Here is a 23,295-nt window from a genome sequence, read left to right as displayed (position 1 = left end):
CTTAGAGGGGTAACAGTGATGGGGTGGTAGAGGGGTAACAGTGATGGGGTGGTAGAGGGGTAACAGTGATGGGGACTTAGAGGGGTAACAGTGATGGGGACTTAGAGGGGTAACAGTGATGGAGTGGTAGAGGGGTAACAGTGATGGGGTGGTAGAGGGGTAACAGTGATGGGGACTTAGAGGGGTAACAGTGAAGGGGACTTAGAGGGGTAACAGTGATGGGGACTTAAAGGGGTAACAGTGATGGGGACTTAGAGGGGTAACAGTGATAGGGACTTAGAGGGGTAACAGTGATGGGGACTTAGAAGGGTAACAGTGATGGGGACTTAGAGGGGTAACAGTGATGGGGTGGTAGAGGGGTAACAGTGATGGGGTGGTAGAGGGGTAACAGTGATGGGGTGGTAGAGGGGTAACAGTGATGGGGACTTAGAGGGGTAACAGTGATGGGGACTTAGAGGGGTAACAGTGATGGGGTGGTAGAGGGGTAACAGTGATGGGGACTTAGAGGGGTAACAGTGATGGGGTGGTAGAGGGTTGAGACAGTGATGGCACCCACTTGGCACCGGGTCTGACTCTTGCACAGTTGGAACGCTTACAATTGTAACTCTTACACCTGTTATTAATGAAAGTATAAGAGTGAAAAATAGATTTAAAACATAATTCCTCAATTTAAAAACGACCCTCTAGAGTCAAAGTGACAGAATGAAAACGTCATGAGTCACGTGGGCATCGACGTGCTCCACGGTATAAAAACGCGTGCCTACCGCTTCGCTGTCTCTGTCTCCGTGGAGTTCTTGCGGAACGTAGTGTGCTTTTTTCTCCTCATTATGCAAAGACAAAGCTGCATGTCGATTTCAACTACTGACAAGCCGCCCTGAGAGGGATTTAATGTGAGTACGCCACATTAACTAGCAAACATTTCCAAAGAAGGAGTTCTAGCCAGTAACGGACAGGGGAGGCCAACATGCTATCGGTAAGCATAGCAACAGCTGGATAGCTAACTTATTGAAATGGGTAATAATAATGACCACGAAGTATTGGTGCATATAATTTCATTAACTACCAAAATGCACGTTTGGATGCTCTTTCACAGGTACTACAGCTAACTTTAGTTGGCCTTTGCCAGCGGGCCGCCTTTGGATATTAACGTCGAACACGTGTATTCAAACGACATGCTGTCCGTAGTCTACGCGTACATCAAGGTAGGTTACCGATGTGACGAGTGTAGCTAGCTTTATACGCTAGGCATCTGCGATTTTTTTTACTTAACTGCATGTCTTTGTCTCAAAGGCAAAGTGAATGATGAATTTGTTATCCCTGTCTGAACAACCACTGTTGAAGTACATGGTAACCTGACTGCGTGCAGCAGTGAACTTGCAGTCATATGAACCATTACAGTAAGCGTTTTCTCTAATTCAAGTCTCCATGTTTTGTAGCGTGCACTCCGGCCTCCCCAGGATCATGTCGAAAGATGATTGCAATCAGGTAAGCATGCCAAAGCCTAGCCTGTTAGCTCTAGCCTGTTAGCTCTAGCCTCTCCCAGCTAGCCTGTAGAGTCGCCCGCCTGTAGCACTAGCAGCCTTAAGCTAGCCTGTAGCTTGGTGTCTTAGCATGATGCACTAGCGTCACGCTAGTGATGTTACTGACGAACTACGGTTAGTGACTATCTGTATTTTAATGGGTTTGCCTCTCCACAGGTATCCAACATTGACTGAGGGTCATGCAATACCAGGTATCTACTGTTTGTTGACTTTGACTAGATTAACAAGCCTGTGATGAAACAAGTTATCCCTGTCTGAACCTTCTTGTGGAGTCATGGTAACCTGAGGCTAGATTCATCACTGCTAAGATGATGTTCCCTCTGAGTGTGTCCTAACCAGGGTTCTGCTTGCCAGGTGCAGAGGATGGCCATGGTTCTCCCTGGAAGGCTGTTCGCCACATCTGGTACCATGGAAAAAACACCTACCACTGACCTGTTACTCTGACTATGCAATGCAGTCTGTACTATAGCTTTTCTAATAAAACGATTTAAATCCCATTTTATGTTTAATGAGTCAGTTAATGGAATGTGACAGCTGGGTCAGTCTGTGTGGAAGGCAGAGTGGTGTTGTTCTTCAGTGTGTTCAGGAAGTACTGCTCGTTGTGCAGGAAGTCACGGTCCTAGGACAGAAACATGGGTCATCGTCTAGAGCTCCAATATGCATAAACTACTGGTAAACATTGGTCAACTACTGGCCTTGGCCAACAGCAATTTACCTGTACTATACAACTGTCTCGAACCAATTGTCACTCTTAATGCCTAAACCTCACAGCCATCTGGGGCAGAGTGGGGAAAGGCTTTCTACATTCTTCTAGCCTCTTAATTTTTCTCTCAAAGTGCACTACATTGTTGCGTTCAACTTTAACATTTCATAAATTCTTACAGGGGAGCATGCCCCCGGACCCCTCTGGAGGGTCGGGGGTTTGCTGTATTGTTCTCACCTGGCCTGGTGTTGTCTAGCTACATTCTGAACCAGGTGCTAACTAGCTACCTTCTGAGCCTGATGTTAGCTGGCTAATTACCTTCTGAGCTGTGTGTCTGAGCAGGGCAAGCCTGGCCTGCAGCTCTGTGGCCTCGGGGCTGGAGGGGAGTGCAGCGGGTTCCAGGGTGGAGGCCATCTGGGGAGCCAGCAACATGGGGCTGAAGTCTGGTGACAAGGGAAGACAAACAGACCGAGATGAACACCTAGCCACTAGGATGCTGTGGGAGCCTCACCTGTTGAGATCTGAGATGAACACCTAGCCACTAGGATGCTGTGGGGAGCCTCACCTGTAGTGTTCAGCTGAGGCGGGCCGGGAAGGCCCTGTCTCATCTCCATCCCTCTGCGCTGATTAGCCATCCTCACCCTCTCCTAGTGGGGCGGAAAGCCAGTTCAAACTGGAGACTATATAAACACGTACATATCCATACACATTTTACATTTAGTCACTTAGCAGACGTTCTTATCCAGAGCGACTTACAGTAAGTACAGGGACATTCCCCCGAGGCAAGTAGGGTGAAGTGCCTTGCCCAAGGACACAATGTCATTTGTACGGCCGGGAATCGAACCAGCAACCTTCTGATTACTAGCCCAATTCCCTTATCCGCTCAGCCATCTGACACACATACACACACCTGGTGCAGCTGCTGCTCCTGCTGCCTGAGTGCATCCAGATGGGTGTGTATGGAGTGCAGCCTGGCCTGGTGCTCCTGCTCCAGCCTCCTGGCTTCCTGCAGCGCCCTCTCCCCCTCCTCATGCCTCTCTGATGCCAGCTGTAACACACAGCACAGTTACAGTCAATACAGCCCAGTTTAAACAGGAATCTAAACAGCACCTTCTATACAGTAGTCTATACAGCCAGCAGGCTTCCTGCAGCATTGTAAGGAGCAGTCTAAAGTTGTTGGGTTAGGCCAATATAGTCTATAGGCCAGTCTATATAGGACAGTCTGCACAGTCTATAAGCCAGTCTAGATAGTATACAGCAGTCTATAAGGCAGTGTACAGTCTATAGAGCACAGTCTTTCTGTCAATCCACAGTCTCTGGAGACTGGTGTATAGGTCTTGGTGTCAGTACAGACCTTGCTGAAGGCCTCCACTTCCTGTGCGCGGGTCTTCAGAGTCAGAGCCAGGCCACTCAGTCGCTCCTTCTCCCTCTCTAGCTCCGCCCTCTGCCTCTCTAGCTCCGCCATCTGCCTCTCTAGCCCCTCCTTCTCCCGGGTCACTGACTCCTCCCTCTGCTTCAGCTCCCCAGCACGCAGCTTCAGCTCTGCCTGCTCCTGGAACACACCATGCTCAACATGACGCAGAGGTGGTAACATCCTTTTACATTCATGGCTTAAGAAACTCTGTATTATTCTGATACATACATGAACTGTGATAGTGTTCTCAATAATTTATTGCAATCTTGAGTACAGAAATATTTATGATTGGAAGATGTCAAAGAAACTAGTAAGCTACAATGTCTTTAAATTAGTGCTGTCAGTTAAACGCATTATTAACGCCAATTTTTTTGTCGGGAGATTAACGTTCTTTTTGGCCGAGCAAACTTTGTTCGTTTTTTTCACATGCTGTTGCAACAACTACTGACGTTAGAAAACTACAACACCACACCAGATCTAGCTAGACCGGAAACAAAACAACAGGCACGCCGCACACACTTGTTTGGGCTTGCGAGTCGGCTAAAGAGTAGTAGGCTAACTTTACGTTTTGAGTGGATGGCGAGCGCGAGACGCCGAAATGGATGCCAATAAGATTTGCATCGTTGTTTTCAATTTAAAAAAACATTTGCACTAAGCAATCCGATCAACTTAATTAGAAAAAAAAGAATGGGACAAAAAGAAATCAAGGGACATTTAGAATAGATAAAAATGTGTGATTAATTGCGATTAATCGCAAGTTAACTATATAATAATAATAAGACTTTATTTATATAGCACATTTCATACAAGAATTGTAGCTCAATGTGCTTTACATAAAATCAATAAAAACAATAAACACACACACACACACACACAGCATACATCCACACACACCACCTACAGACCCCTCCCCCCCCAGTGGTGGTACCTGTGCCATGCTGATAAGGGCTGCCTCCCCCCCCAGTGGTGGTACCTGTGCCATGCTGATAATGGCTGCCTCCCTGTTGGCTTCCCTCTCCAGGGCACGGCTGGCCTCCCTCTCTGCCCTGGTCTGTTGCTCTCTCTCCTGGCTGTGGAAGCGGCTCCACTCAGCCGCCAGCCTCCGCCTCTCCTCCGCACACTGCTGCATCACCCCCTGCTGCTGCTCCAGCAGGGTCGTCTGGGGGGGGGGGGGGGGGGGGGAGAGAGAGAGATAAAGAGAGGGGAGATGGAGAGAAGGGTATGGAAAATGGAAAGAGGGTGTGAGAGATAAATGATGAAGAGGGTCAGGGGATCAGGGGTCAAGGGATCAAGGGGATCAGTGGTCAAGGAAAGCTCATGGGGTCAGGGTTTACCTTGGCCCTCTCCAGTTCCTCTCTCTCCATGGCGACATGCTGGGTTAGGCTCCGCCTCTCCTCCTCCAGGCCTCGCTGAGCAGCCTCTGCCTTCGCCTGCTCGGCAGTCACCCTCCACCTCTCCTACATACATACACTTTAATATACACTAACCCTTGTTAAGGAAATATTCTGAAGACACTGTGTACTTGGATTGTCAGGACTATAAAAGTACAAGACAGAGTACTCTGTGACCAATCTACAAGAGGACACGTAGCGCCAATGTCGTTCAGCAGATCGATAAGGATCCTAACACGTCTTACATACACTCATACACTACAAGCCTACTCCTAAGACAATATAATCATAGTTGAAACAGTTTGTCTCTACAGCTATCACATGCAAATGAGAGACATAGTTTTAATACTAGACGGCACTAAGTCGTCACTTTACTCTTCCTCTACCCAGAACCAATGCACTTAAGAAAACGGTAATGTACAGAGCTATTGCATACTGGAATGTGCTCCCCTCATATTTGACTCTAACAAGAAATACATGTGATTTCAAAAGGAAACTTAAGGCAGCAATAATCAGAAAGGAAATTAGAGTAGATTAGGTTATTATTTTAGGACAGACAACAATGATGTTTTAAGTCTTTGTTTTTGCTTGTTATTTTATTTTTACTGTAAATGTTGTTTTCTAAGTTTGTGTTTTTGTTCACCAACATTGATCATGTTGTACTGCATGTTATGATTTCTATTGTAATGTTTTCTGCCTGGACCCCAGGAAGTATAGTCTCCACTACGGTGTAGACTAATGGGGATCCTTAATAAACATAAACACAGCATCAGAACTTAATGTCCCAAAGCTCCTCCCCCCAGGTGATAAGAACTCTCATGCTGCATTTCTCTCTAAGTCAGGACGTCATAAAACTCCATAAAACAAAGAAGTTGACCATCCAAAATGGTCAACTGATCTTTGTGGGGTCATCACCCTCAGAAATAGCTAATACAGATTTAAATTTATGCATTTAGCAGACGCTTTTATCCAAAGTGACTTCCAAGAGAGAGATTTACAAGAGAGCATAGGTCACTGATCATAACAACGAGATAGCCCCAAACATTGTGGGTAGCCAAACATGAAACATACATTGTGAAAAACAAATAAGTCCCAAAGGGAAGAACCATAAGAGCATGCAGTCAAACAGATAGCCATCGAGCCATCTGCCCTATCATAAAAATCCCCCAACAGTTCCTAAGCTTTACAACATCTCAACTTTCTACAAACTCTGCTTAATTATCTCCTAATCCTGCAGAAAACAGAAGTTGATGTTCCAGCATTTTTCTTATTAATGAACCACATTTGAAACACATTAATTGTACATACAGTTAGGTCCATAAGTATTTGGACATTGACACCATTTTCATCATTTTGGCTCTGTATACCACCACAATGGATTTGAAATGAAACAATCAAGATGTGCTTTAAGTGCAGACTTTCAGCTTTAATTTCAGGGTATTTACATCCAAATCAGGTGAATGGTGTAGGAATTACAACACATTTTATATGTGGCCCCCCCTTTTTTAAGGGACCGAAAATAATTGGACAAACTAACAATCATAAATCTAATTGTCACTTTTAATACTTGGTTGCAAATCCTTTGCAGTCAATGACAGCCTGAAGTCTGGAACCCATAGACATCACCAGACGCTGGGTTTCGTCCCTGGTGATGCTCTGCCAGGCCTCTACTGCAACTGTCTTCAGTTCCTGTTTGTTCTTGGGGCATTTTCCCTTCAGTTTTGTCTTTAGCAAGTGAAATGCATGCTCAATTGGATTTAGGTCAGGTGATTGACTTGGCCATTGCAGAACATTCCACTTCTTTGCCTTAAAAAACTCTTTGGTTGCTTTCGCAGTATGCTTCGGGTCATTGTCCATCTGCACTGTGAAGCGCCGTCCTATGAGTTCTGAAGCATTTGGCTGAATCTGAGCAGATAATATTGCCCGAAACACTTCAGAATTCATCCTACTGCTTTTGTCAGCAGTCACATCATCGATAAATACAAGGGAACCAGTTCCATTGGCAGCCATACATGCCCACGCCATAACACTACCTCCACCATGCTTCACTGATGAGGTGGTATGCTTTGGATCGTGAGCAGTTCCTTCCCTTCTCCATACTCTTCTCTTCCCATCATTCTGGTACAAGTTGATCTTGGTCTCATCTGTCCATAGGATGTTGTTCCAGAACTGTACAGGCTCTTTTAGATGTTTTTTGGCAAACTCTAATCTGGTCTTCCTGTTTTTGAGACTCACCAATGGTTTACATCTTGTGGTGAACCCTCTGTATTTACTTTGGTGAAGTCTTCTCTTAATTGTTGACTTTGACACAGATACGCCTACCTCCTGGAGAGTGTTCTTGATCTGGCCAACTGTTGTGAAGGGGTTTTTCTTCACCAGGGAAATAATTCTTCTGTTATCCACCACAGTTGTTTTCCGTGGTCTTCCGGGTCTTTTGGTGTTGCTGAGCTCATCAGTGCGTTCTTTCTTTTTAAGAATGTACCAAACAGTTGATTTGGCCACACCTAATGTTTTTGCTATCTCTCTGATAGGTTTGTTTTGATTTTTCAGCCTAACGATGGCTTGCTTCACTGATGGTGACAGCTCTTTGGACTTCATATTGAGAGTTGACAGCAACAGATTCCAAACACAAATACCATACTTGAAATGAACTCTAGACCTTTTATCTGCTCCTTGTCAATGAAATAACAAACTCCCTTTATGAGGGAATAACATACACCTGGCCATGGAACAGCTGAGCAGCCAATTGTCCAATTACTTTTGATCCCTTAAAAAGGGGGGGGCCACATATAAAATGTATTGTAATTCCTACACCGTTCACCTGATTTGGATGTAAATACCCTGAAATTAAAGCTGAAAGTCTGCACTTAAAGCACATCTTGATTGTTTCATTTCAAATCCATTGTGGTGGTATACAGAGCCAAAATGATGAAAATTGTGTCAATGTCCAAATACTTATGGACCTAACTGTACATCCTAAAATTATATTACACGCTGCTCTGCAGTCTCCCTCCACCTCTCCTACACACACACGTTAATACACTAACCAGTCACATGTGTGTGTGTGTGTGTGTGTGTGTGTGCACCTTCTCCAGTTGTCTGTGCTGCTCAGCTAGCTGAGTGTCCATCTTGGAAACAAGCTGCTGCAGACGAACCCTCTCCTCCTCCACGGTTAGGGTTATGCCCTGCAGCACTGAACACACACACACACACACACAGTTACCCTCTCCTCCACGGTTAGGGTTATGCCCTGCAGCACTGAACACACACACACAGTTACCCTTTCCTCCTCCACGGTTAGGGTTATGCCCTGCAGCACTGAACACACACACACAGTTACACAGTTGCGTGCATCTGTGTGTGTGTGTTTGTGCATCTGTGTATGTGTGTGTGCGTACTGCGTAGCTGCTCATCCCTGTGTTGCGCCCCCTGCTGGAGACCCTGGGTTGTGCTTTCCTTGCTGTTCTCCACCAGCTCCCCCAGGCGGCACGAGAACTGCTCCATCTGCTCCATCACCCCAGCAAGGGACCTGCACACACACACACACACATCTGCTCCATCACCCCTGCTAGAGACCTGCACACACACACACACACATCTGCTCCATCACCCCTGCTAGAGACCTGCACACACACACACACACACATCTGCTCCATCACCCCTGCTAGAGACCTGCACACACACACACACACATCTGCTCCATCACCCCAGCAAGGGACCTGCACACACACACACACACACACATCTGCTCCATCACCCCTGCTAGAGACCTGCACACACACACAGTCTTAGCAATTACAGGCCAATTTCAAATTTGCCATTTCTCTCCAAAATTTTAGAAAAGGCTGTGGCACAACAGCTCACTGAGCACCTGTCCTCAAATCAGCTTTATGAACCTCTCCAGTCTGGATTTCGTCTCCACCACAGCACTGAAACTGCATTAGACAAGGTAGTCAATGATCTATTATCAGCCTCTGACGCGGGCTCTATCTCTGTCCTGGTTCTTCTAGACCCAAGTGCAGCTTTTGACACTGGATCATGAGATTCTCCTGGAACGTATGGAGAACTATGTTGGGATTTCTGGTACGTCACTTAAGTGGTTTAGATCGTAGTACCGCAGGGTTCAGTTCTAGGCCCTCTGTTATTTTCACTCTATATGTTGCCTTTAGGAAACATAATTAGAAGCTCTGGGGTAAATTTTCACTGTTATGCAGATGATACTCAGCTATATATGTCTATAAAGTCTGGAAATTTCCACATGCTATGGAAAAATGTGTTTCTGGGTTAAGAACTTGGATGACTGCAAATTTCCTTCTTCTTAATTCGGATAAAACCGAGGTTCAAATTTTCGGTCCTAAAAAATAAAGAAATAATTGATCCAATCTGACCTTAGACATAGACGGCGTCAAAGTCTCTCAAAGCCAGCTGGTAAAAAATTTAAGAGTCACAATGGACCCAGACCTTTCGTTTGAGTACCATATTAAGCAAATTACCAGAACTGCATTTTTCCATCTACGTAATATTGCCAAAATACAAAAATTCCTCTCAAAGGATGATGCGCAAAAACTAATACATGCATTTGTTACGTCCCGATTGGACTACTGCAATGTGTTGTTCTCTGGCCTCCCAATTACCTACCTAAAAAATTTACAGCGGGTGCAAAATGCTGTTGCTAGACTATTGACTAGAACAACAAAGTTTGATCACATAACATCTACTCGTCTCTTTACACTGGCTCCCTATCCAAGCCAGAGCTGACTTCAAAGTTCTACTACTAACATACAAATCTCTGCATGGATTGGCACCACTGTACCTCTACGGTCTCCTTGCACCCTATTGCCCCGCAAGGTCACTTAGATCTCAAGATGCCGGCTATCTGGTGGTTCCCAAAATTAAGAAAAAAACAGCCGGAGGTAGGGCGTTCTCATATAGAGCACCTCTTCTCTGGAAAAAATTACCTGTCTCAATTAAGGAGGCTGATACTGTTTCGACATTCAAAATTTGGTTAAAAACGTTATTGTTTAGTCAATTCTACGATTGTTAAAAGGTAAGTATGTGTGTATTTACTTCTATGTAAATCTGGGGTATGTGTTTGCCTATGTGTGTATCACATGTAACTTTTAAATTGTAATTATAGCTTATATGTTCACATTGCCCCATCTGGATGTTACATGTAGATGTTACAAATAAAGTAAATCTGTTACTGTATATTCTCACTGTTATAGTTTCCGTTGCTGTATATTATTACTGTTATTGTTTCTGTTACTAGTTGAAGGCAACGGGGGACGGGTTGTTTTCATCCTTATTCTATAAGTATAACTTATTTTAGAGTTCTTTCCCCTGGAACAGATTTCATGTTCCAACCGAGGGGGGCTGTCGCTGTCTTGGTGTGTGGGGCTGGACCCCTTTTTTGCTCTGTTAAATTGCTGCACCAGTCCACACTTGACCGGTGGGGATCTCATTCTATTATGACTGTAACTGTTAGCTGCTCCTGGCATTCTCTAATCCCTGCTCTCCTCTCTCTGTCCCCCCCCCCCCCCACACACACACATCCCTTGTGGTGTGGGGGGTTTGAGCTGTCAGCACCTGCCTGGTCGTCGGTCGGCAAACGCTGGACCTGGTCGCGAGTCTCCCGGTCCTGTCCTACATCTATAAAGTTGAACAATGGATTTTGGTGTTTCAAAACCCATTGACACTGTATGACTATGTTTAGCCTGTGTTCTGCTCCTCTCTCTCACCAACCGTCTCTGGAGGAGGGGATCCCTCTCTGAATTGCTCCTCCCAAGGTTTGTTCCATTTTTTCTCCTGTTGGGAGTTTTTCTGGGAGTTTTTCCTTGTCTTCCTTGAGAGTTTAGGTTGGTTGAGGGGCAGTTCTATGGGCGTATGTGAAGCACTCTGTGACATGATTGCGTGTAAAAAGGGCTATACAAATAAATTTGATTTGACTATCACCCCTGCTAGAGACCTACACACAGACACACAGAAGTCTGTAATTTTTATCATAGGTACTCTTCAACTGTGAGTGACGGAATCTAAAACAAAAATCCAGAAAATTACATTGTATGATTTTTAAGTAATTAATTTGCATTTTATTGCATGACATAAGTATTTGATCACCAACCAACCAGTAACAATTCCAGCTCTCACAGACTTGTTAGTTTCTCTTTAAGAAGCCCTCCTGTTTTCCACTCATTACTTGTATTAACTGCACCAGTTTGAACCAGTTACCTGTATAAAAGACACCTGTCCACACACTCAATCAAACAGACTCCAAACTCTCCACAATGGCCAAGACCAGAGAGCTGTCTAAGGACATCAGGGATAAAATTGTAGACCTGCACAAGGCTGGGATGGGCTACAGGACAATAGGCAAGCAGCTTGGTGAGAAAGCAACAACAGTTGGCGCAATAATTAGAAAATGGAAGAAGTTCAAGATGACGGTCAATCTCCCTCGGTCTGGGGCTCCACACAAGATCTCACCTCGTGGGGCATCAATGATCATGAGGAAGGTGAGGGATCAGCCCAGAACTACACGGCAGGACCTGGTCAATGACCTGAAGAGAGCTGGGACCACAGTCTCAAAGAAAACCATTAGTAACACACTACGCCGTCATGGATTAAAATCCTGCAGCCAGTGTTGTGCATGAACGCGTTCTTTTTGAACACGTTCATTTTTATGAGAACGATGAACTGAACGAAACTTAATGATAAATAATGAATTTGAACGGTGAACACGTTCATATTGTGGCGACCCTGTGTTATTGGACATTCATTTAAGTGTGTTTGTAAATGTTCAGGTTCTTATTAGAGGCTCTGGGGGGTTGTGGGATAGCTGGGGTGGGTCTTTTGGCTGTAGCCTATATATAAGCGTGTTTTGGCGGGCATCAATCTCTGTATTACTTCGAGTGCAACAATACATGTCGTTGAGTAAACAGCAGGTCAAGAGCGATTAAGCATCGGTATTAGAATTGTTCTTTTATAAGTTAAGGCGTAGACAGTGGCCCACAACTGTCTGTGTATCGATAATAAACACTCAGTACTCCCACCGGTTGACTCCCGACTCCTCGATTAGCATCCCGGCTAAGGGTGTTAAAATATTATCTGAGGTCTAGCTAAAACGTTTTCCTTCTCCTGAGTAGAGACGCTGTCTAAATCGAATGCTTGCACCATGTCGTTGCTCAGTGCCCATAACATTCTCGCTATGGAGCCTAACCTAAACCAACTAACTCGACTTCGCACTACGTAGCCCATGATTCATCGCACACACATATAGACCAGACAAGCAACGTATTCCAAGACAACAGCTCTTGGTCTCATAAAAATGGCAAGTGAAAGCAGACGCAGACTCAGCGACTACATCTGATCTGATGCACATTATTATTTTTTGTACACAGTATTTTTATACACAGTAAACACACACCTTAAAACTATGAAATTAACTGAACTATGAATTAGTTCAGAATTTAAATGGTGAACTATGAACGTGAACTATTCATGTTTACTTGTATGAACTGAACTTTGAACGAGTTCATGAGAGGTATGAACGTGCACAACACTGCCTGCAGCGCACGCAAGGTCCCCCCTGCTCAAGCCAGCACATGTCCAGGCCCGTCTGAAGTTTGCCAATGACCATCTGGATGATCCAGAGGAGGAATGACCATCTGGATGATCCAGAGGAGGAATGACCATCTGGATGATCCACAGGAGGAATGACCATCTGGATGATCCACAGGAGGAATGGGAGAAGGTCATGTGGTCTGATGAGACAAAAATAGAACTTTTTGGTCTAAACTCCACTCGGTGTTTGGAGGAAGAAGAAGGATGAGTACAACCCCAAGAACACCATCCCAACCGTGAAGCATGGAGGTGGAAACATCATTCTTTGGGGATGCTTTTCTGCAACGGGGACAGGACGACTGCACCGTATTGAGGCGAGGATGGATGGGGCCATGTATCACGAGATCTTGGTCAACAATCTCCTTCCCTCAGTAAAAGCATTGACAATGAGTCATGGCTGGGTCTTCCAGCATGACAACGACACGAAACACACAGCCTGGGCAACTAAGGACTGGCTCCGTAAGAAGCATATCAAGGTCCTGGAGTGGCCTAGCCAGTCTCCAGACCTGAACCCAATAGAAAATCTTTGGAGGGAACTGAAAGTCTGTATAGCCCAACAACAGCCCTGAAACCTAAAGGATCTGGAGAAGGTCTGTATGGAGGAGAGGGCCAAAACCCCTGCTGCAGTGTGCGCAACCCTGGTCAAGAACTACAGGAAACGTACGTATGTTCTCTAATTGTAAACAAAGGTTTCTATACCAAATATTAAGGTCTGCTTTTCTGATGCATCAAATACTTGTGTCATGCAATAAAATGCAAATGAATTACTTAAAAATCATACAATGTGATTTTCTGGATTTTTGCTTAAGATTCCGTCACTCACAGTTCAAGAGTACCTATGATAAAACTTACAGACTTCTAAATGCTTTGTAAGTGGGAAAACTGGCAGAATTGGCAGTGTATCAAATACTTGTTCTCCCCACTGTACATGCACAAACATTTCTGACAGAAAAGTAGCCATCAGTGTGTAGCGTAGGTGGTTGGGTGACCTGGTCTGGGAGGTGGCGCTAGTCACAGCGTCTATCTCCTCGTCCTTCAGCCTCTTCAATGTCTGGACCTGCTCCTCATGATCCTTTTTCATCTCTAGAATAGACGTCCTGCACACAAGGATCATCACACACAATCAACCCTAACCCTAAACACACGACGAACATCACACACATAACCATCTGTACCCTAAGTCTGCCTGGTATTAATCCACCTCCCTCCCTCTCTACCTCCCACCTCTGCAGGTCTCGTAGTCTCTCCACCTCCCTCCCTCTCTCCCTTCCTCCCAGCTCTGCAGGTCTCATAGTCTCTCCACCTCCCTCCCACCTCTGCAGGTCTCGTAGTCTCTCCACCTCCCTCCCACCTCTGCAGGTCTCGTAGTCTCTCCACCTCCCTCCCTCTCTCCCTCCCTCCCTCCCACCTCTGCAGGTCTCGTAGTCTCTCCACCTCCCTGTCTCGGTCCAGCTGTGTGTGGGCCAGGCGGTGCTGCAGCTGCTCCTGCAGCTGGTTCCTCTCCAGCTGGGCCAGCCGGGTCAGGTCGGACAGACGTTCCTGCAGGTTCTCAGCCTCCTGCTGCGCCTGTGCCTCCTGCTGCCCCGCAGACTCTTCCAGCAGCTGCACCCTGGCCCTGCACACACACACACAGTTATACACAAAGGTTACAAACAGCCATGAGAACAGAGAACAGTACAGAGATTTTGAGCGAAGACTGTATTTATGTTTCTGTTTTTTTATGAACACTTCAAATGTACTGTACATTAATATAATAATATATATAATGCACTTTATATTAACTAAAATATCAAAGTGCTACAGGTTAACAACAAGAAAGGGCAAATAAAATTAAATAAAAACAATCATGTTGACCAAAAAGCTGAAAAGAAACTGGAAAAAACAAAAGGCTCTGTTAAAAAGGTGGGTTTTTGGGCCACGTTTCCACTGATCAGGGAGAGCATTCCACAGTCTGTGGAGTCCTCAGATGATCAGGGAGAGCATTCCACAGTCTGTGGAGTCCTCAGGTGATCAGGGAGAGCATTCCACAGTCTGTGGAGTCCTCAGGTGATCAGGGAGAGCATTCCACAGTCTGTGGAGTCCTCAGGCGGTAAGGGAAAAAGGAGGTTTTACACAGATGTTTTATCTGAGCCTCAAAGGTCAGATGAGAGTCCATTTTAATGCCCAGGTTGGTGACTGATGGTGAAAGTGGAATATCCTGGCCAAAAAAGTGATGCTGGTGATGACGGATGACCGGACCTGATGAGGGGTGCCGACTAAAATGTCTTCAGTCTTGGAGCCGTTTAATTGCAGGAAATGTTGCTTCATCCATGCCTTAATCTCCTCCAGGCAGGTGGTCAGGGTGGATGATAGCAAGGCTGCAGAGGAGGTTTGGTTTGTCCTCAGGTACAGTTGAGTGTCATCAGCATAGCAATGGAATGAAGTTCCATGCCGGCCGATGACATGGCCAAGGCGGAGCATGTAGAGAATGAACAGGATGGGGCCAAGAACTGAGCCTTGAGGGACACCACAGGTGACGTTGTGTGTCAGGGATTTCGCCTCTCCCAAGGCGACATACTCAGTTCTCCCGGTGAGGTAGGATAAAAACCAGTTCTGACAGAGTCAGAGAGACCGATGGCGGAATGTAAACGATGAAGAAGGATGCTGTGGTCCACGGAGTCAAACGCTGCAGTCAAATCCAAGAGGATGAGCAAAGATGGTGAGACAGTGTCTGCCGTCATCAGTAGGTCATTTGTGACCCTGACCAGAGCTGTTTCTGTGCTGTGGCGAAAGCCAGACTGGTTGTTTAGTTCAGAATCAGAATGGGTTTTATTCGCCATGAAAGTTTGCACAGACAAGGAATTTGCTTTGGCAGGAAGGTGCATACATTAAACATATAGGAATCTTAAATTTAAATATGAGGACTAACTATACTAAGGGTACATAACTAGCAATACTAAGTGGAACTAGCAATACTAAGTGGAATTAGAATTAAAGTAAAATATACAATCGAATATAAAATAAAACATAAGTTGCCGTAATTTACAATATAAAAATATACAAATTCCAATAATACAAAATATACCAAAAATACAAATAGTGCAAGATACAATTGTGTGATGCAGTGCAAAAAGCAATGTATTATTAGGACATTAAGTCATAAAAGTCAGTTTGAACTCTTGGCCTTGTTGAAGGGGCCAACAGCGGAAGGGAAGAAATTGTTTTTGTGGCGTGTGGTATTGCTCCTGATGGACCGCAGCCTTCTGCCGGAGGGGAGTGACCAGGGTGGGAGGAGTCGGCCACAATCTTCCTCGCTCGCCTCCGGTTCCTCGAGGTGTGCAGGTCCTCGAGGGTAGGCAGATTACAGCCAATCAACTTCTCAGCAGTGCGGATGATACGCTGCAGCCTGCTGTTGTCCTTGGCAGCAGCGTACCAGATGGTCGTAGATGGTCTTGAAGTTGTGAAGCAACTACTTTTTCCAACACCTTGGAAAGGAATGGAAGGTTGGAGATGGGCCTGTAGTTGGCAAAAACTTCTGGGTCTAAGGTGGCTTTTTTGAGGAGTGGTCTGATGACAGCAGTTTTCAGTGTAGATGGAACATGGCCAGACAGTAGTGAGTGATTGATGACCTTTGTGATCAGGGGGCTTATGGCATGGAAATTGGATTTTACCAGGGCTGTGGGGAAAGGGTCCAGGGCACAGGTGGATGGTTTCATCTTTCTGATGATGCTCTAAACCTCTTGCTGTGAGATGCCGGAAAAACAGTAGAGAGGTTAGGTAAACCCAAGCTGTGGGTCGGCAGTCGGGATAGACAGGGTGTCTACTTTTTCTCTGAAAAAGGAGATAAAAATTGTTGCACCTTTCTTCTGTGGCTTCTAGATGAGAGAGAGTTTGTGGTTTCAGGATGTGGTTTATAGTTGAGAAAAGTTGTTTGGAGTTTCCAGGGCTGTTGTTGATAATGTTGGAGTAGTACTGTGACCGTGCTTCTCTCAGTGACCTTGGTGGACTCTATAGGCTTGCCTATGGACAGTGAGTCCTGAGGCTTTGAGGCGTCGCTCAAGGACACGCCCAGCTGTTTTCATCTTCCGCAGTTCACAGGTGTACCAAGGGGCTGAGTGTGAAAAGGTGACAGTTTTTGTTCTGAGAGGGGCGTGAAGATCTAGGAGACTGCTAAGTGATTTATTGTAGAAGTCAACCAATTCATTGACTGAGGAGAAATCGGCAGAGGAGAGATGCTGGAGGTCTATGGTCAGGGTGCCTGGGTTGATCTTTTTCAGGTCTCTGAAGCATATTTGACGCTTTTCTTTGGTGTGGGAGGGGGGGGGGAAGTAAGTCCATTGAGATGGCCTTGTGATCAGACACACCCAGATCATACACAAAAAGGTTGCTAATGGGGGTGGAGTTTGAAATGACAAGGTCTAGTGTGTGCCCCTTAGAGTGTGTGGGGACATCAACATGCTGTTGGAGGTTAAGGCAGTCCAGTAGTTGCAGAAACTCAGCTGCAAAGTGGCAGGAGGGGGTGTTTACATGAATATTTATATCTCAGAGAATTATAATGTTGGCAGAGGTGGTGCAAAGTGTTGTGAGAAGGTCGTGCATTTCTGAGATGAAAGCTGAGTTTAGTTTAGGGGGCCGGTAGATGAGGAGTATTGTAATGGGGAAAGGGGGTTGACATTTAAAAGCAAAGCATTCAAATGATGACAATGTAGGCAGAGGAAGGGGGGACAGCTCCAATTTATTTCTGTATATAACAGCCAGGCCACCACCACGACCTGTGCTGCAGGCTTTTTCCAGGTAACTGTAGCCGGGGGGACAGACTTCATTTAGTGCTGAGTAGATCTCTGGCTGATGCCATGATTCTGTTAGGCACATAAAGTCTAATCCCTTGTCTATTATGTGGTCTTGAATGAGAGATGCCTTATTTGCGAGGGATTGTGTGTTAAAAAGTTATATTTTAAGTGTTGATGGGATGATAGATCTCTGTGGAGGCCGTAGTACACTGGGATCAACTCCACATTTTCTGTCCTGCCTGATGTGCCGAGATCTTGCGATGTTTCCCAGGTTGTCATGTTCAGGGCGTAGAGATCTTGGTGTGTTTCCTGTGTTACTAAAACCGAGAGCGACATCGCTCTGATGACGGGGCAGATGTGCGACAGTGGTCCAGATGGATGGAATGGCTGATGCAGAATGGCCAGGCTGATGGTAAATAAACTTTCGACAAGATCTTCTGTGGACGTAACGTGGTCGGAGTTGAAATCCAACTTCTTTGATGGTTGTAATGCACGTTGGAATGGTGCGGTTGTTGAGATTTAGCAGCTGCGGGATGGAATCCTTAAGCTTCATGCCAGTCGTCGAAGGGGTTAGCCTGGAGCTAGTTGTTAGCCAAGCACAGTGATATAGGACTGTCAGGCACAGCGAGAAAAATGGTCCATAGCACAGTAGTTGAGGCTAGACACACGCCGGGATAGCTGAGTGGCTGTCCCAGGAGTGTACCTTGCAAATTTAGCGCTGCAAAAACTACGGAGAGGTCCAGATATTTACCCACTAGCAGTGGAAGTGACCAGCAATCAGCCAATGATGGGGAGATGGTAGTACGGTGAGTCAAAAGTCTTCAGTTTGGTATCACTCAGTAAAAAAGAAAATTAAAGAAAAGAAAACACTAATAAAGGAAAAAAATAACACTGTTTAGACAGAGAAGCGGCAAACAACAGACACCAGCGTCCTCTCCGTGTTTATATATATATATAGTTTAAATTGGATTTAAATAATTCAAGCATTTTTCAAGTACCTCGTCATTAATATGACTGTTTGAGGGTTTTCCAGGACTTAAATCCAAAAAGTCAAATTCAAGTACTTCAAGCACTTTAAGCACCTTGTACGAACCCTGATACCCACACACACACACATACACAGTTACACAGCCATGAGAACACACATGAACACACACACACATACACGGTTACACAGCCATGAGAACACACATGAACACACACACCTGTGTGCATTCTCCATCAGCTCAGTGTCATGTATGTGTCTCTGCTGGGCGCTCTCCAGCTGCATCTGAGTCTGGTCCCTCTCCAGCTGCAGGGCTCTCACCTGCAACACACACACACACCACACACACACCACACACACACACCATGTACATGCCATGTACACACACAGACACCATGCATTTACATTACATTTACATTTAGTCATTTAGCAGACGCTCTTATCCAGAGCAACTTTTAGTAAGTACAGGGACATTCCCCCAAGGCAAGTAGGGTGAAGTGCCTTGCCCAAGGACACAACGTCCTTTGACACCGGGAATCGAACCAGCAACCTTCTGATTAAAAGCCCGATTCCCTAACCGCTCAGCCATCTGACCCCCCCATACGCACATTCACAGTCAGTGGTGTGGCTAATCTCCATAGGAGAGCCCAGAACAGAAGAGGGGTACTCCTCCTGGACCCATCTACCTGTCTCACACCCATCTACCTGTCTCACACCATCTACCTGTTTCACCACCATCTACCTGTCTCACCACCATCTACCTGTCTCACCACCATCTACCCATCTCACACCCTGACCCAGACACCTGTCATACTCATCTACCTGTTTTACACCTATCTACTTATCTCTCACACACACCCCAACCCATCATTTCTTTATGACTGCAAGGGAAGCTCGGCTTCCCTTAAAATGTCCCAAAATAATGGTCAAATATTTACTATTGTGTTAACATTTTAAATGCGTTAGAACACGTTCATCTCATGTTCATTCAGAATCAGCTACATATAAGCAGGTAGACTGACTTGATTTCCATCTCATACTTTCCCGTAGCGTCACAGTGCATTTCCCTGTTGAAGCCTGGCGTCCATGGACTTCAATGGGGCTGCTTTAAACAGTTTTTTTCAGTGCTTCGAAACTATACGGTCATTGGATAAATGCTGCGATTATGTCCCGCCCTGGACGCTCAGCGTCTCTGGGGGTGAATGGAGGAGTGGGCTGGCCTGGACGCTGGGCTTCCGCGTGATGATTGGAGGGTCTGTCGAAAGACTGCATCTCCTTTTGATTAACAGCGCTTTTGTTCTATAAAAAGTCGCCGAAGCTATTCGAGCTCAGTCCCATCGCAGATTTTGCAAGTGTAGTCGAAAGACAAACCGCTGCAACCTATTTATTGGAATTTGCTTGGCGAAATTGCTAGACAATGTTCATCATACATTTCATACAATTATACACCACATTCCTTGTTTCAGTTTAACCTAATTCCCACATTTCCTCCTTTGAGTTTAATATCGTTTCGTTAGATTGTTCGTTCATTCTTTCATACAGAAGGCTAGGCGTCGCAGGGGTGAACTAGCCAGTGCACTAGCCAAATAAATGCAAAGTTTTTATGATGTAGGCCGAAAATGAGCTTCCCCTCTTTGAAAGACCAGCAGCCGCGACTGCGACCCAGCTCTTTGTCTCACACCCCGACCCAGCTACCTGTCCCTCCAGCTGGATGATGCGAGCCCACAGGTCCTGCTCTTCCTCCTTCTTCTTGGCTTGCTGCTGCAGTCCTGACACATCCACAGCGCCCCCTAGCCCCAGTAGTTGGAACTGCTGCTAAGGAAACAGAGAGCAAGTTATGTAACACCACAATGTCTCTTAGGGATCATCTAAGTACCTACCTAACTCTAATTCTACATTTCTGGTTAGTGTTTGGGGTCTATATATATATATCTACCCTAACCCTGCTGTTGCAGTAGGTCTACCCTAACTCTGCTGTTGCAGGAGAAGATGGTGAATCTACCCTAACCCTGCTGTTGCAGGAGAAGATGGTGAGTCTACCCTAACCCTGCTGTTGCAGGAGAAGATGGTGAGTCTACCCTAACCCTGCTGTTGCAGGAGAAGATGGTGAGTCTAACCTAACCCTGCTGTTGCAGGAGAAGATGGTGAGTCTAACCTAACCCTGCTGTTGCAGGAGAAGATGGTGAGTCTACCCTAACCCTGCTGTTGCAGGAGAAGATGGTGAGTCTACCCTAACCCTGCTGTTGCAGGAGAAGATGGTGAGTTTATCCTAACCCTGCTGTTGCAGGAGAAGATGATGAGTCTACCCTAACCCTGCTTCCTCATGTCAGGATTCGGGTTAGCTCCACTACCTCTATTGCTCTACTGTGCTACCATATCTAACTGTACTGTGCTACCGGAGCTAGCTCTACTGTGCTACCGGAGCTAGCTCTACTGTGCTACCGGAGCTAGCTCTACTGTGCTACCGGAGCTAGCTCTACTGTGCTACCGGAGCTAGCTCTACTGTGTTACCGTAGCTAGCTCTACTGTGCTACCGTAGCTAGCTCTACTGTGCTACCGTAGCTATCTCTACTGTGCTACCGTAGCTATCTCTACTGTGCTACCGTAGCTAGCTCTACTGTGCTACCGTAGCTAGCTCTACTGTGCTACCGTAGCTAGCTCTACTGTGCTACCGTAGCTAGCTCTACTGTGCCACAGCCTGCGTACCTGGGTTAGGGCTGCAGGTGCACACTGGTCTTGGCTGTGCAGAGGAACTGAGGAGCAAAACACAAACTGGACAATCAGCATCATGACAACATATAATAAAAATGAGAGGTGATATGATGAGAAGGGAGTTATGATAGAGGTGATGATGGAAGTGATGATGGAGGGGAATTATGATAGATGTTGTAATGGAAGTGATGATGGAGGGGAGTTATCATAGAGGTGATGACTGATGTAGACAGCTCTGCTCTGTTTGAGTACCTACACCACTTACAGCCAGGCATCATAGCAACCTGCCACGGTTGGCCAGAGTATGAGGGGGGGAGCTGGGCTTGACTGGGCCATCCAGGGTCCCGGGAATCCTGCAAGGGAGGGGGATGCTGGGGTTTGGGTTGAGGCCGAGGTTGGGGCTGCAGGGGCTGAACTTGGGGCTGGGGCTGAGGATGATGGGGTTGGGGCTGAGGTTGGAGCTGCTGAGGCTGGGGCTGCTGGGGCTGAGGTTGGGGCTGCTGGGGTTGGGGCTGAGGCTGCTGGGGCTGGGGATTCTGGGGTTGGGGCTGAGGTTGGGGCTGAGATTGGGGATGCTGGGGTTGGGGCTGAGGCTGCTGGGGCTGAGGCTGGGGATTCTGGGGTTGGGGCTGAGGTTGGGGCTGGGGCTGAGGTTGGGGATGCTGGGGTTGGGGCTGAGGTTGGGGCTGAGGTTGGGGCTGAGGTTGGGGCTGAGGTTGGGGCTGAGGTTGGGGCTGAGGTTGGGGCTGAGGTTGGGGCTGGGGCAAGGTTGTGGCTGATGGGTTGGTTTCTACAGGTGGAGAGAGTCTGTGTGTCAGTCTAGGAAAAACATTGTAACAGCAGAGAGTCTGGTAGAGAGGGGGGATCTGAGGTGTAGAGAGTGTGACGGGTTGATTGTGGATATCAGACATGGACTGGTAGAGATTTTAGACATGATGAACCAGACACAGTGGCTGTTCGTAGATCATGGTCACTCACCAGATCTGGATGGGAGCTCTCTGTCGGAGGCCAAGGGATAAGAGGGGCCAGGCTGGGTGGGGGGAGGGGGGCAGGGCTCCCCTAGACCCAGGATCTCCTCCTGCCAGCTTCTCTGCTTTTTTGACTGTGTCACCTGAAACTTCTTATTGTTTAAAGCCCCTGCAAGCCAATCATCTTCCTCCTTCCTGTGACTGGCCTCAGCTTGAGGTTGCTTAGAGGAGGTAGCAGAGGGGGTTGGGATGATGGGGTTTGGCCCTGACACCTCTACGGTTGGCTCGGTTGCGGGAGCAGACAGGTTGTTCCTCTCAGATGAGGGAGGTGCAGATGCAGGGTCCTCCTCTCCTCCCCCAGCGCTGTCCTCCACCTTCAGGCCGAGCCAGTCTGCAGCGGCATGGGAAAGGGGCGGAGAGGTGGAGGGAGTGGTGGACGTTTTACACTTCTTCTCAGGAGACGAGGCGCTCACATCCTCTGTGGAGAATCTGGAAGACAAGAGCACCTTACAGACAGGAGGTGTCGTGGTGTTGTTGTAAATGGAAGGGTAGGGTTATCCTGACTGATATCCTGTGCTGTGGTATAAATGGAAGGGTAGGGTTACCCTGATTGATATCCTGGGCTGTGGAGGTATAAATGGAAGGGTAGGGTTATCCTGACTGATATCATGTGCTTTGGTGGTGTAGACAGAGGGTGAACTCCAGCATTCCCCTAGCACTAAGAATTACTGTGTGCAGGGGGGCCAGCTTACCGGACAGACTGTCTGCGTGACTGGCGGCCCTCGGGGGTGGAGGCCAGGGTGGGCTGGTATGAGCCAAACATCAAGTCCTGCTCCAGTAATGGGTCTGAAACAGAATCCCCCTGTTCAGCAAGAAGCTTGCATTTATACTAAGCTAAGATGCTAAAGAGTCATCTCGATTGTACCTTTAGAGCTGGGAGTCTTCCCCTGCCTGTCCTGCTGTTCCTTCCTCTCGCCTGTAGGGGGGCGCTCTAGCAGGCGTGGGGAGGTGCCTCGCCCAAGGATCTCGTCCAGCCTGGTGCGTGCACGTTGCTGGGGATCGCTGCTGGAGCACACATCATCTTCATATTTGCAGTTTCAGCTTTAATGAACTTATACCTCTGGTCCTTCCTAACCTAGCCTGGCCTACCTAGCCTAGCTTGAGGCCTACCTAGCCTGGCCTGCCTAGCCTAGCC

The 23,295-nt window shown here is 46.7% G+C and overlaps 1 protein-coding gene, 1 long non-coding RNA gene and 1 other non-coding gene across 10 annotated transcripts in view; 2 read left to right on the top strand and 1 right to left on the bottom strand.

The window, feature by feature from the left end:
* The first annotated feature begins 782 nt into the window (after positions 1–782).
* On the top strand, positions 783–2,038 carry LOC136937372 (uncharacterized). Of its 2 annotated transcripts, none has more exons than XR_010875222.1 (5): positions 783–973; positions 1,094–1,202; positions 1,437–1,485; positions 1,698–1,732; positions 1,896–2,038. It is a non-coding gene; the product is annotated as an uncharacterized lncRNA (long non-coding RNA). The 2 variants fall into 2 exon arrangements; XR_010875221.1 differs by having other exon boundaries at positions 784–890.
* LOC136941400 (small nucleolar RNA R38) lies at positions 1,765–1,834 on the top strand. The gene has a single exon (XR_010876521.1). It is a non-coding gene; the product is annotated as a small nucleolar RNA R38 (small nucleolar RNA).
* LOC136937295 (fas-binding factor 1 homolog) overlaps positions 2,034–23,295 on the bottom strand; it is a 29,935-nt gene continuing 8,673 nt past the window's right edge. For 4 of the 7 annotated variants that reach the window (XM_067230857.1, XM_067230860.1, XM_067230862.1 and 1 more), the window contains 17 exons: positions 23,026–23,165; positions 22,853–22,946; positions 22,111–22,589; positions 21,127–21,173; positions 20,116–20,235; positions 18,641–18,741; positions 14,075–14,281; positions 13,656–13,763; positions 8,448–8,578; positions 8,136–8,242; positions 4,993–5,115; positions 4,632–4,817; positions 3,599–3,796; positions 3,155–3,292; positions 2,810–2,891; positions 2,563–2,687; positions 2,034–2,160 (listed from right to left, as the gene is read on the bottom strand). In XM_067230857.1, coding sequence (XP_067086958.1) covers positions 2,059–2,160; positions 2,563–2,687; positions 2,810–2,891; positions 3,155–3,292; positions 3,599–3,796; positions 4,632–4,817; positions 4,993–5,115; positions 8,136–8,242; positions 8,448–8,578; positions 13,656–13,763; positions 14,075–14,281; positions 18,641–18,741; positions 20,116–20,235; positions 21,127–21,173; positions 22,111–22,589; positions 22,853–22,946; positions 23,026–23,165 — 2,488 coding nt within the window. In that variant the 3' untranslated portion in view covers positions 2,034–2,058. The remainder of the gene's footprint in view (positions 2,161–2,562; positions 2,688–2,809; positions 2,892–3,154; positions 3,293–3,598; positions 3,797–4,631; positions 4,818–4,992; positions 5,116–8,135; positions 8,243–8,447; positions 8,579–13,655; positions 13,764–14,074; positions 14,282–18,640; positions 18,742–20,115; positions 20,236–21,126; positions 21,174–22,110; positions 22,590–22,852; positions 22,947–23,025; positions 23,166–23,295) is intronic. The other 3 variants (XM_067230861.1, XM_067230859.1, XM_067230858.1) reach the window with 3 other exon arrangements.

Source organism: Osmerus mordax, chromosome 3 (genome assembly GCF_038355195.1).
Source record: "Osmerus mordax isolate fOsmMor3 chromosome 3, fOsmMor3.pri, whole genome shotgun sequence".
NCBI classification, from domain to species: domain Eukaryota; kingdom Metazoa; phylum Chordata; class Actinopteri; order Osmeriformes; family Osmeridae; genus Osmerus; species Osmerus mordax.
The sequence above is the reverse complement of the archived record's forward strand: the minus strand, read 5'-3'. Positions and strand labels throughout refer to the sequence as shown.